The 14,536-nt window shown below is 44.6% G+C and overlaps 1 protein-coding gene across 1 annotated transcript in view; it reads left to right on the top strand.

Annotated features, from left to right (window-relative positions):
• TMEM232 (transmembrane protein 232) overlaps positions 1-10,341 on the top strand; it is a 130,712-nt gene extending 120,371 nt beyond the window's left edge. The window contains exons 12-13 of the mRNA XM_074994181.1: positions 3,853-3,946; positions 10,088-10,341. Of these exons, the coding sequence (XP_074850282.1) occupies positions 3,853-3,946; positions 10,088-10,276 (283 nt within the window). The 3' untranslated portion in view covers positions 10,277-10,341. The remainder of the gene's footprint in view (positions 1-3,852; positions 3,947-10,087) is intronic.
• Positions 10,342-14,536: the final 4,195 nt, after the last annotated feature.

The raw sequence follows: 14,536 nt of genomic DNA on the forward strand, positions 1-14,536 counted from the left end.
CTGAATTTATACTATTTTTACAAGTAGGCATAATTGCTTAAATAAATATGCAATAGTCAATTCAAAATGCTTTGGGGAAAAAAAAAACAAATGAGCAAAATGAGACCTATGCCAAAAATAACTAGATTATCAGGGAAGCCCAGGGGAAAAAATGGGAATGCACAGGAAGGGAGTATTCATTCAACATCATGGTTGTGTCTACATTTGCATTTCTCCTTTGAAAGAAGCATGCAAATGAAGGAACTCAAAATGCAAATGAGGTGCAGATTTACATATCTGGCACCTCATTTGCTTATGCTGCTTTCAAAAGAAGAAAAGCAGTGTAGATGCCTTTCAAAAGTAAACCCCATCTTCAAAAGAACACTTCTTCCCATTTTTTTTGGAAGAAGGGCTCTTTTGAAATGGGGTTTAATTTCCTTTCAAAAGCATATGTAAATGAGGTGCCAGATATGTAAATCTCCACCTAATTTGCATTTTCGATTTTCCTCCTTTGCATGCCTCTTTTGAAGGAGGAATGCAAGTGTGGACACATCCCATGGTCATATGCAAGTAATGCAACTGGCCAGGCTTCATTCAGACCTGAAGTCCTTCACTTTTCTGAGCTCACAATCGGTTGTTTTTCAGTCTTTTCTGTGAGTTAGCAGGTCCCTGTGTAGTTCCATCTCATGCGCTGTAAATCCCTTCATCACCCCCATTTTGACTGGCTACAAATAGGAGGAAACCATAAAATTGAGGCTAAAGAACAAGACTGGGAGGAAGTAGGAGATCTGGGTTCAAGTTGGTGTATAATAGGGTTACTTCACTGTCTAAGAGGTGTTGTGAGGCCAAACTAATATTTGTTTTGTGCTTTGGGATCTTTATGTGACAGGCACTATATATGTACAATATATTGCAATTATTTTTTATTGTTACTACAGGATGACAGTGCAACTTAAATTTTAGGAACCTCCTTTATTTCATTCAGTTTCTGCCCTTTTTCACTGTGCGAAACAGCTCAGGTATAGAAAGAAAAGAAGCTTCACACAATGTCCATTTTCTACCTGACTGCATGTAGGACTTTGTCCTTGTTCCTTTATTTGGTTTCTCACCTTATCTGTTCGATTGGCAAGCAAATTTTTGTAGCTGTAATTCACCACTTGTGCAGCACCATCTGTGGTAGTCACTGTGTAAACTGTACTCTACACCTGATGTAGTGATACTGGATTTTTGACGACCACGTTATGTAATCCTGCGTGGAGCCATGGAGAAAATAATAGCTGAGAGCTGTCTACACTGCAGCCACTACTGATGGAGCTGCATGGGTAGTGAATGACAGTTACAGAGCTTGAAAGTATGAACAAAAGCCCAGAGAAGCCATATTCGCTCACTAACCGTTCGCTGGTTTGTTTCAGTAGCAGATTCTTGGAGGTTTGTGTGCAATGGTTGTCACGGCTCCCGGGCTAGGTCGGCTGGTTGTTGGAGTGTTGCCTGCCCCCTGACACTTCCCGTGTGAAGAAAATAAGGAGGAAAAAGAGAGAGCCAGGTGTTCAGTAGGAGTGTTGCTTTTCAAATTAGATACCTTTGAGGGGAATAGGAGTGGGAGAAGGGACTTGGAGGCCTCTTGGAGCCCTCCATCTGCTCCCATCAGCCCACTCCTGGCAATAGCAGGAGAGTGGGTAGCATGAGGAAGCCCAGCTGCTGGAGACAGGAGGCTGGGGGAATTTCTCTGGGGCCCCATGTGAGTGGTGAGAATGGCAGGCTTAGGAATAATGGTCCCTGCTCTCAAATACCTTCATCAATAAGGAAAAGGATCATAAAAGGCACAATAAACTCTCCCAAGGGCATACTCCTAACAGGACAACATGAGAGACTAGGTTATCCCCAGCATATAAGCACAGGGAGTGAAAATATTCTTCATTTCCATTTCCCCATTCCTTGCATCAGGCTGGTCCTCTGAATTATCACAAGAAGGGGGCAACAAGATCGGGACCTGGGTGTCCAGATTTGCCTTTAAGGGGTGGAGGAACAATTTCTCCCCTCTGTGAGGGGAACTGAAGGGCTTTGACCAGGCATTTTCTTTTAGTGTCAGCCGGCTCCAAAGCCCACCAATGTGAGTAGAAAGATTCCATTACTTCAGTGGGCTTTGGATGGAAGCCCGGTTGACAATTCTGAAAGCAAGCAAGGCAGTGCCATCACTTTTCGGATACATGGTCTTGTAGCCCAGAGTTCTAGGTATTGCAGTAGTCATTACAATGGATCGTTGGAATACTGTTGCTGAATGGGGTTGACAGACCTGCTGAGCTCGTGGGCAAGGCTGGGTGGTCCCCAGCTCCATGGCCTCAGAAGGGGAGGGGCCTTCAGCAGAAGGGGCAGGGCTGGAGCTAGCTTCCCCCAGGTAGCCTCTGTGCTGCCCAGAGTGAGCTGCATGGGACTCTGGCAGCAATTTAAAGGGCCCAGTGCTCCAGCTGCTACCACAACAGTAGCAGCAGCGGCCTTGAGCCGTGCGCCCTTTTGAATTGCCAGGCCCTAAGGCAGTTGCTCCCTTCCCTTTCCTTGTCGGGTGGGTCTGCTGTTGCCCCTCTGCTGAGCAGTAGCAGTAGTCAGCATCTTGCAGGTCAGTTTCCCATTGGAGGAGAAATCAATAACAGAGACTTTTGGTATTTTCTTAATAGAACTTGTTGATTTACTCCAGTTTTGGACAGAAGGAGTTAACCACAACTGCCTTTCAGGAATCCCAGCCCAAATATTAATACTGTAGGGTCTCAACATTTACGAGGATTCCATGTTCAGAACCCTCGTGAATGTTGATTTGCACGAATATGGGGTCACTTGGTGCCCTGGGGAAGTGGCTGCTGCCTGCACTCCCTGCCCTGGAGCCCCAGGAAGCGGCAGCCTCAACCAGCCATTTGCGAATAACTGAATTTGTGAACATTAAGTTCATGAAAGTGGGGACCTTACAGTCCCTGGTTCTCTAGAAGCAACGCATCACCCAGCACTAACTCTGGAGTCTAAGGCAGAAAGCAACTTCTGCCTGCTTGCAACAGCTACCTCTAAAGAGCTCCCATCATAACAAAGCTGACAACACAGCATTTCTTCAAAGACCACCCTGCTCGAGGGGGGTGAGTGAAAGTCGTAAGACTATGTAACAGCACACTCCTGTGACTTCTGCCATAAAAATACCTATTCACAGGATTTAGGTGCTAGTGGGGCTAAATAGATGAGGTGGTACCTTTTACTGAACCAAATGGTGTTGGTGGAAGTTGGGACAGATCGTTTACTCAACAACTCGCGTGTAGCTCAGACCTGAGGAAGAGCTCTATGAAATGCTAAAGTTTGTTCCTGCCACCAACACAAGTTGGTTGAACAAAAGATATTTCCTCACCTATCTTGTCTGTGTCATATCCTGGGATCAACATGGTTGCAAAGAATATTGCAAACAGTTGTAGATACAACTGTGATGGGTATTATAGTTAATTTGATGGTAAAGAGACCATTGCAACAATCATGCGGCAAGTACAGAAGTAGACTTTTTATTTAACTGCAATATTTGTACTTTTTCCTTACATTTAGCACACAATAGGGATTAAGGAGAAACAACATTGCTTGCAGTTGTAAAGATTTCGCTATTGACCATAACTCAGAGCTGGCCTGAGTGATACAGTGATGAAAATTCCTGAGCTCTATTTATGTCATCATGCTGACTGCTGTTTCCATTGATCTAAATGCACTGGTTGAAGATTTCCCCCCAAGGACTAGCATACACAAAGACAAAGTTTATTCAATAGTATTTAATAATATAAACACTACCAAAATGATTTCAGGAAAAGGATTGCTGACAGGTAATGATGTTGGGTGTTTCTCTTTTTACTAAAGGGAAGAACTTTTGCAAGCAAGACTACCAGTGTGTCCATATCCAGATATCCTTACCCGCACAGACAGAGAACTAAAGAAGATAATTGAGGATCAGGTGATTATTTGTTAATAGCCTAATCCTAGTGTCCTGGATTACCACTGATTTCTGACTTCTGAGTATAGAGCACTGTTTTCTTCTGATACGTGTTCCTAACAACTGAACCCAAACCTTTGACTCAGTTTTCTGGTGACTATCCTTTATCCTTGACAGATCAAAAAGATTTTTTCATCAGTTTGTTCTTGTAAGATTTAAATGAGCTGGAGAGTCAGGAGGTTAATCCATTAAAGCAATACATGAATCCACTGCTCTGCATTCAGGCAGAAACTTCTTTATCTAAAAATATATCATTACATTCTATTTTTATTTATTTAGAAAGATATATTCAATTTGACCTTGTTGCTTAAATTCAGCTTACTAGACATGACAATACTACAACTGTAATTTTTCACTCTGGCCTATAGAGACACAGGGCATGTCTTCACTACCTGCTGGATCAATGGCAACAATCAATCCAGTGCTGACATGGGGAGGGGGAAGAGGAGGTTGATTTATCATGTCTAGACCAGACATGATAAATCAAGTGCTGAGAACTCCACCAAAACAACTCTAGTACTCTACCAAAATGAAAAGAGTAATTGGAGTTGATGGGAAAATGTTAGCTGTCGACTTACTGTGGTAAAGATACCACAGTAAGCAGACCTAATTACATTGACTTCAGCTATGTTAGTGCCATTAGCAATTCCTGATTGGCAACAGATGCTCATAGTACTGAAATGTGTCAGGTGCTAAATTATGACACATTGTGCCAATGATTTGTGTAATAACATTTAGTTACATGTTATTAGTTTGTAATTTTGTGTGAACTGCTATATTGTGAATTTTGTCATTGTCATAGTGCCTAGGAACCCCATTCACAGACCCGAACCTCATTGTGATTGGTCTTGTACAGACACAAAATAAAGCAGTCTCTGCCCCAAAGAGATGGATACAGACAGACCAATAGGGGAATCACATGAAACCATGAGACAAGATTGATCAACCTGACCAGCAGTGGTCACAGCCACCCGATTTGCTAAGGCTTTCGAAGGCGCTGTGGCAGAGGAGAGTTTTCAGGGGAGATCTGAAGGAGGATAATAGGTTGGTTTTGCAAATGTTCACTGGGAGCTTCTCCCAAGCATGAAAGGAAGTACGGGAATGACTGCTGCTGGATGATGTGATCTGGAGCTAAGTAGTTAGGGTTGGAACAATACCAGGCTGGACAACAAACTAGCAGGTGGTATAATTAAATAAATGGCTTGCATTCAAGTGGATTTTAATACTGTGATCCTGCTCCCATTAAAGTAAATAGGAGGGTTGCAGTAGGGTCTGGCCTGGATAGTATTATGCCGATACCCTTATGAGGAGATAAGAGGAATGCCGTATTACTTCGATAGCTACCATATTTTGCATCAGATATAAAAGAATTTGACCATTCATGGGTCCACATTATACCTTCAGTTGCATTTATGTTCTGACTTAATTTGGGTTTCACATGTAGAGCAAAATTTAGTTGGTAATAATTGATCAAACAGCCATTTTCACCATTGCTGGGGTGTTATCAGCTGTGGCTGTGTCAAATTCAAGATGCTGTATTCTTCTAACACCGGTTGACAGACTCAAGAGGAGAAGGGGGACCAATTTGCAATTTTTAATCACCATGCCTGCTGAGATCTCCCTAGCATGGTTGGTAGTATTCCTGCAAAAGAACAACCTGCAGTCCTCCTCAATCCTCAGTTTTGGTGGTAACACTGGGAGAGGCCTGTGGGAACATCATACAAATTGGTGCTGGAATCTTGTTTATTTAATGAAGTATACAGGGTCCATCTTCTGTGAACACAGGAGGAACCAAGAATGAAAAAAAGTTCTTAGGTTACAGTCTGTACTTCTTTCAGCCATCAGCCTGACCCCAAAGCTCTCTCTTTCTCTTCTCCTAGGATCACTCTGCTCACAGGCTGCTACTTTGATTTCTTTCTTTGCTCGCCATCTCCCTCATTCTTGTTTGTCCCTCTCTCACACAGACAAAACCCCCTAGTCTGGTTCAATCACACAGCCGTGATGTTGATTGTTCCTGGGCAGACGAACAGGTCTTGTGTTAGGTGTGACCTTTTGACTGTCTCAAAGACTTTAAGGCCAGAAGAGACCACTGTAATCATTTACTCTGGCTTCCTGCACATCACCTCACTCCCACAGGCTCCTGAATTAGACCCGTAATCTCTGTCTGAGTTACTGAAGTCCTCAAATAATAGTTTAACAATTCCAAGTTACCAAGAATCCACCATTTATGCTAGTTTAAACGTATAAGTGACCCAAACCCCTAGAGCCAATTTCAATCTGGCCTTGGGGAATTCCTGCCTGACCCCAAACTTGTCAATCAGCAATCTTCTATGACGGGTACAGTCACACATCAGGTTCAATGAGAATTTAATTCATCCCATAAGAAGATTTATCCACGTTCATAACAATCTACTCTGCAACTAAGAGCGATTCATTTCCTTTTTTGGTACCTTTAATCATGGACTTCATACTCACATATGCCAGACGATCGCACAGTACTGTCCAAACCTGTCTCTGGAAGGATTGTGTTTGAACATCTGAACGTGGAAACGTTTTTTTTTGTTTGGACTGTTATAGACCATTGTAATGAGTTGTGAGCAGTGTTCTCTGTAGGCTGAGTACTTGGGTGGCTGCCCAGGAGAGATTCTAGTGCTGCCCAGCTGATTAGCATGTGTTTCTCTTGGTGGTGCACATCCACACATGCCTCGGTGCATGTAACAAAATTTATCACACATAGGCTACGTCTACACGTGAAGCCTACATCGAAGTAGCTTATTTCGATGTAGCAACATCGAAATAGGCTATTTCGATGAATAATGTCTACACGTCCTCCAGGGCTGGCAACGTCGATGTTCAACTTCGACGCTGGGCAGCACCAGATCGAAATAGGCGCTGCGAAGGAACGTCTACACGCCAAAGTAGCACACATAGAAATAAGGGTGCCAGGCACAGCTGCAGACAGGGTCACAGGGCGGACTCAACAGCAAGCCGCTCCCTTAAAGGGCCCCTCCCAGACACAGTTGCACTAAACAACACAAGATCCACAGAGCTGACAACTGGTTGCAGACCCTGTGCCTGCAGCATGGATCCCCAGCTGCAGCAGCAACAGCCAGAAGCCCTGGGCTAAGGGCTGCTGCCCATGGTGACCATAGAGCCCCGCAGGGGCTGGAGAGAGAGCGTCTCTCAACCCCTCAGCTGATGGCCGCCATGGTGGACCCCGCTATTTCGAAGTTGCGGGACGCGCAATGACTACACGGTCCCTACTTCGACGTTGAACGTCGAAGTAGGGCGCTATCCCCATCTCCTGATGAGGATAGCGACTTCGACGTCTCGCCGCCTAACGTCGAAGTTAACTTTGAAATAGCGCCTGACGCGTGTAGCCGTGACGGGCGCTATTTCGAAGTTAGTGCCGCTACTTTGAAGTAGCATGCATGTGTAGACACGGCTATACTGATGTCAAAAATTAGAGGGAATGCTGGTGGTGAGCCTCCTCTGGTCTGGACGAGCCTCTCCTACTTGCCAAGATTGATGGGACTCTCCATTTGAACTTCAGGGAGGAGGCACTGTTTGTCTCTCAAGCCCATTCATAGCTGCAGTAAGATCAGCCAGGCTAGTGAGATTCACGCTGACTGATCAGACATGTTTCCCAACAGATAAGGGGTACCAAGCCCAGCTCCTAAATTTCTAAGGTATATTCTCTCAGATGTGCAAGAGCGTGAGGTCACATGGAGCTTTGCTCTGCCTTTTGCATCCTTGGGTAAGGGCTGGTTCGAATCTTGTTAGACAGATGAATTTCCGCTCCTGGTGAGTGCCACTGTGTGTGGTTGTCAGATGTTGTGGGCATGCCTGTGCTTTAATTTCTTAGAGCACACCTCTCTGGGATCCAAAGAGCCTCTAGAGCAAGTCTTCATAGACTACACAAAGCTGTGCAAACCTGCGACCTGTTGTATGCGATCATGCAGCATTGCTCTCTCTCTTGCTCTGCCTGTGAGGTCTGATGTACACTTCAGCAGAGCAGGCCACGACCTTTATTGAACTCATTCTCAAAGCCATGTCCTGCAGGCAGTACTATAAGGAAAACAAAAGATTATTGATTCACAGATTTTTGAGTGGATTTCCAGCAAGAATCCCACATTTCTGTGCCCACTTTCGCCACGGTCTTCAGTAGTGTTCAACATTTACTAAACAGAAAAGCATCCAGGTGGCAGGGGCGGAATGGGACCATACTCTTGGTATGATATCAGGTTTAAATGTCTAGTTCTGGAAAGTGGCTGTGCTGGAACACATTCAGTGGAGGGCACTGAAAATGATTAGGGGGCTGGAGCACAAGATCTGTGAGGCGAGGCTGAGGGATTTGGGCTTGTTTAGTTTGCAGAAGAGAAGACTGAGGGGTGATTTAATAGGAGCCTTCAACTTCCTGAAGGGGAGCTCTGAAGAGGAGGGTGAGAAACTGTTCTCAGTGGTGTCAGATGGCAGGATAAGAAGCAATGGTCTGACATTAAAGAGGGATAGGTGTAGGCTGGATATTAGGAAAAACTACTTCACCAGGCAGGTGGTGAAGCACTGGAATGCGTTGCCTCGTGAGGTGGTGGAATCTCCATCCCTTGAGGTTTTTAAGTCCCAGCTTGACAAGGTTCTGGCTGGGATGACTTCGTGGGTTGATCCTGCTTGAAGCAGGGGGCTGAACTGGATGACCTCCTGAGGTCCCTTCCAGCCCTATGCTTCTATGCTTCTGTGATTCCATGATTCGGGCATGCATGTGATCCCAGAGGTCAGTGCTTTGAAGAGGGTTCAAACCTCAGTGCCTGGAATGCAAGTGCTCTAGAGATTGTGTATTTTGCTTCACAAAGAACAATAGTAAATAAATAATTTTTCTTTGTTATGGTAATCAGAAGTAATGTCTTGGTGTTGGGGTTTGCTTTTGCCCTCTCAATTCTCATATGAATCTCCTCTATGAAAGCACAAGATTCCCTTCCTCTTTGTATGCATTATATATGATTCACCTTTCTTTGCTGATTTCAGCAGTGCTGATTTTATAAAGCCAGGCTTGGGAACAAAAGAAATCTATTGTGTGGTTATGTTAAACAGCTTTTAGGTTCAATTTTTCCATTGAATTGTCACTGTGTAGACACCAAAAATTTCACGGGTATTAAAATCTTTTTGATAATTCAGAGCACTTCTCTCAGCTGACAGTCATTGTAACCATGGACAGCATGGCCATGAGCCAGTGGTTTGTTTCGGGCTGGGGAAGGATTTTAGGAAAAGGAAACTTTTTAGGATTGATTACCCTGTAAGGCATCAGTGGCCTCACAGTATTGCAGTCTGCTTCCCAAAAACATGAGAAAATTTACATTTCAGCCCCGAATTCATCATACTTGGTCTTTCGCTCTGCAGTTTCTTCCCTCCCTGCCTCCCGTCCAACATAAACCACCAAAGCACCAGCATTGAGGTTGCTGTGTTACTCAGACTTAGATTTTCTGTATTTAAGAGTCTGTAGCTGCAGGGCCTCCATTAATGCAGTAATAACATTGCCATTGAGGAACAAAAGAAGAGACATTAACTTCTGCTTCTTGATTGCAGCACTGTACTACTTTCAGTCTTTTTCAGCAAAATGTTTTCACTTCTGGCACAGCCTATGTTCCCTTGAAAGGCTGAAATAAGCAAATACGTTTCTGACTGCATTTCCCCCCCCCGCCCCCTCCCCCAGTTTGTCAGCATTGAGAATGTCTGTAAGAGAAACCATGAGACAGATAGGGAATAGGACTACCAATGGTGCTACTTTTAAGGTAGAGCTAAGCATGCAGTCCACAAATGAATAATATTTTCCATGGGATGTGTGAGCCTTCCTCCCTGTAAAATCATATGCTTCTGTTTTAGCAGCAATAGGGCAAGCTGTCATATCCATTCACCAGCCTGACCCTTGCACGCAGCCCCAAATCTCCCACAGACATACTCCTCCTAAATACGTGACCTTAAATTTTCATTAACTCTTGCTGTTTGTGCAACTGTTTTGCTCAGGCGAAGCCCATTTATGTCAAATTGTGTTTTTTCTTATATAGACACCATTCACCAAGATGAAACCATTCTCTTTTTTTGCAACAGTGGCAGAAGGAGTTGCAGATTGGACTGAAGGAAGAGGAGGAGCTCCTGGAGAGAGATCTTCAGGAAAAACAACGGTGGGAGGAAGAGCATTTCAGAGAAATTATGAAAAGGCGAGAAGAAAAGCTGCACAAGACAACCAAACCTTATGAGCTTCTTGCTAAGCACAAAGACGACACTCTGTTACAGTGAATTAACAAGCACCAACTGACCGTGTTTCACCAACCAGCACAGATGTAGGACTCAGTTTCTAATTTAAGTTGAAATACGTGAAATTAAAATAAAAAAGTAGGATAAATGCTTATGCTCCCCAGTGAGTGGTAATATGGCATTGGGTGTCAGGCCTGCAGTTCTGTGAAACTTGGGGAATCCATTCTTCTCAGGATTTCAGCGTACACATGGGAAGTAAGGGTTTTTGCACCTGGTTTCCCCATGCCCAGATGCCAGCCCTGCTGCCGCCAGCCTCAGTTTCCAGACTCTGGGTGGCCCCTGCAGAGTTAGGCTGGCCCTTGTGCAGCACCACCAACCGTTGGAGAGGGGTGGCGGAGAGGAGGCAGTTGCCCCAGGGCCCAGCATTTTAAAGTGCCCAGGGCTCTGGCAGCAGCTGCTGCTGCTTTGGCAGAGGCACTGGCTGGAGCTCTGGGCCCCTTCAAAATGCTGCAGCAGCACTGCTCTGGCTGCCCGTGGCTGTCAGAGATTGGAGGGGGAGCCCCAGTGCCATGGTACAGGTGATGCTGAGGGCTGACTGCCCTTGGCCCTGCCCCTGCCAGGTGTGGCACTGGGGCCCCCTTCCCCCCCTTGCCGCAGGGCCTGTGGTGCCCACTGGTGTTGCTGCCTCCAGGGGTCCCATTGCCCACTGGCCCTGCTGTGGTGGGCTTCACAGCCTGTCAGGCCTGAAGGCCCTGCTGCCAGCCCAAGGCTCTGCTCCTGGCCTCTGTCTGGGGCTCTGCTCCTGGTCTCTGCCCAGGGCTCTGCAGCTCCCCCAGCTGTGGCTCCAGCCTGGGGCGGGTAGTGTGAGGTCAGGATTCCCAATTCTCCCAGGCCATAAAGACTGAACACCATTGCTACAAATGGCATCTGGTGGGTCTGGTCCAGGAGAGCTGGGCATCAGAGGGGCATGAAATAGGTGTGAGAAAGGAGGCAACACTCAGCAGTCCCACCCTAAAAATTATTCCAGTGCCAGTGGCTTTCAGCAGCTCAGGGAGAACCCCTGGGTGTTCCTGAGCTGTTGAAGCATTTCTATGCCAATCACTCTGAGAGGCTGGTGTGTGTTCGGGTGAGGTGTTTTCCTGGGGAAGAGGAAGGGTAGGGCTACACGGCAAAGTTATTTCAAAATAATGGCCGTTATTTTGAAATAACTATGCTAGCACTGACACAACACAACAGGTATTTGGAAATAATTTTGAAATAGTGGTTGGCTTATTTTGAAATGGATAAACCTCATTGCGCAGGGAATAGCGCCTATTTCGAGAGAGAGGCTGTGTAGATGGGAAAGAGAATGTATTTCAAAATAAGCTGTAGTGCATCCAGTGGTTCTATTTCAAAAGAGGCACTGTGATTAGAGGATGCATTTTGAAATAGCTAAGCGTGATTGCGAAGTGCGTTTTTGTGTGTAGCAGCCTTATTTCAAAATAAACTATTCCAGAATATCTCTTCCAGAATAGAAATAAGGCTGCTGTGTAGACATACCTGAAGAAATTGGAGCACAGAAGTATCTAGTCATCCCTTACTGCTGGAATAGTCCCTTTAGCTCATGGGTAGCCAGGTTTAAGTTAGATGGTCCCTTTTGTTACATGGCAGACTTGGGTGGACCTGGTGTCATGGAACTTCTGCCCCACGTGTGACCTGAGCTGATTTTCATGTAAGGCTAATGCATTCAGGTCTTCAGCAGGAGGGAATGAACCTGTGAGTCTAGGGGGCTAAAGCTATGTTCTCTATGGCATGAGCTAAAAACCAGCTTGTGCTCAGCTGGGGGTATAGAGCAGAGGCTTCACTCTCCCTTGTCACTGGTCTCAATACATTTGTTGCATTAGCTACAGCTGAGGTTCTAGCCCATTCCTCCTAGATATGTGCTAAAAGGACCCATTTCAGTAAATGGGGTTAGGGAAAACCTTTTCATAATTTAGACTTCCTAAGGTTCATTTGGAGTTTCTGTTGCATCAAAGCCTCTGCCCCAGCTATTGCTTGATTTTACACATGGATCTTTTTGGAAATACACTACACTGTAAAGTCCTCCCAACATGTGACTTAGAGACTGACAAAACCCGCCTGCATTAGGGATGAGAGGAGAGGGTGTCTTCTAAGTCATTCCATTATTGGTGATTTGTAAATGAGCCTCTGAAGCTTTGTAATTGTTTCTCCAGCATTGTCTTTTAAACCCTGAAACTTGTTGCAACTCTAATCTTTGTAAAACCTTGAAACTTTGTAACTCACAGCAACTTTGCTTCATAAGTTCAGACACTATGCTGGCACAAAACTTTGAAATGGCCATGCAAATGGCCAAATCAAAGATTACTAATGAGGTGCTGAAATGCATATTCAGCGCCTCATTTGTATACCACCAGCCGCAGCTCTTCGAAATTGCTGTCTTTTGCTCCCATGAGGCTCATCCAGACATGGGTCCTTTTCAAAAGGACCCCACCAACTTTGAAATCCCCTTATTCCTATGAGTGTGTGTGTGTGTTTGAGTGGAGACTATTGTGTATATGGGGTTAGAAACTGCAAGGCTGAGCACATGGAGATGAGTCATCAACCCAATCAAGGCTGAACAAAAGAGAGTGCTGACTGGTTGGATCAAGGGAAGTCTGGGCATGCTCTTTGGTGATAAATGTGGATGAGTCACAGGGGTTGTACAGAGGCAATAAAAGGAGAGAGCGAGAGCACATGACAGTAGTTTTTTTTTTAATCCTCTGGCCTTTCTGCAGCTAGTTTCTTTCCTGACCAGCTCTCCAGCCATGTTCAGCAGACAGGTCCTTCAGGACCAACACGGGTTGGCTCCTTCTGCAATCCATAAGCCTGTGTAAGTGTGTGAACGCCTGAGGGCAGGAATGAATGTGTGTGAATTAATGAAGGTGTGTGTGAGTGTGTGTGTGAGAGAGAGAGGGATAGCTGGTTCTCTTTTCAGTTTAAACCTTTAGTGGCAGCTTTATCCTCTTTAGTTAACCATATAGTGGAGTGTTTAATTCCTCAATCAATAAATCCACACTAGCGTAACCCTGGGTGGTCTCACTAGTGTAAATTAAGGTAACAGTTTCTATTTCCAAAAATGACATTGAAGTTTCCAATTTTTACCTGATTCCAAGTCAAAAATCATGTGAAATCAGAAAGATTTTTCATGGTCTCTGTCAGAGCCATCAATCCATCAAACAACATCTCACATTTGGAACAGGACTTGTAAACTTCTGTGAATGTGGCCTTAGTTATGGCTTTAAACAAAGCAGGTGAGTTTTCCTGGGTTCAGATTTCTCCAAGAAAGGCAATAACTGGAGCTTTATGAACCCAAGTGCAAGAACTTTCATGCATCATCACTTTTTTGCTAGACTCATTTGAGATAAGATCTATTTGAAAAGTGGTCCTTGTACCTGCAGCAATTGAGAGGCTCAACTCAGGGCAACTTTCTGTTATATTTTTCCAATAATGTAATTAGCATTTTTTCCTATTAATTCTTGACATGATCACACAGCATATTTTATCATTTGTAAACAGAAGTAGCTGGTGTTCATTACTAAACAATTAAATATGAATTAGTTCTAAATAATTGATAAGCTGCATTTATGAATCATCTCTGAAAAAGAATAAGTATTAACTGAGTTTTGGCTGTGAGAGAAAATCTGAGCATAAAACCTGCTATAAATTTGTCAGAATATGGGAGCAATGAATTGAAACAAATGCTTCTTGAAAGTTTTTTTTTTAAACAAACCCAAAGAAATTAGCAAGAATGAGCTAGAATCATATTACTCTTGAAATAAAGCAGATCTCCCACGGTTGGCAATGGGCCTCTTGGGCGTGTTCTGATGTGATGTGAATGAACAGTTGTAACACTTGCATTTACTAATTAGGCATGTGATTGCATGTTAAGATGTTTGAAAGTCTGACCCTTCAAAGTGTCATTGTTCAGCGCCCTAGCTAAAAGAGCTGTGATGAATGGGGGAGTTTGTTTCTTTGAGCAGAGGTGTCAACTGCCCAAAGACAATATTACATTGCTTCATGTTTGGAAGGTTATTTTTGAAGATCTGTAAAATGCACATTTCAAGACTTGGGGTGGGGGACCCTAGAGATCTCAATACGCCCAAGAGGCCCAGTGCCTTTGAATTGTTCCCCAAGCTCAACTACTCATTCCCCTTTTCTGTGACAATGGGCCTGACTGGAGTCATTTGACCCCTCCCCTCTGTGCCTACTTAACAGCTGTTCTGAATCCCTCCCAAAACACAGGCAAATTCCTCTGTGCCATAG

Source organism: Carettochelys insculpta, chromosome 5 (genome assembly GCF_033958435.1).
Source record: "Carettochelys insculpta isolate YL-2023 chromosome 5, ASM3395843v1, whole genome shotgun sequence".
NCBI classification, from domain to species: domain Eukaryota; kingdom Metazoa; phylum Chordata; order Testudines; family Carettochelyidae; genus Carettochelys; species Carettochelys insculpta.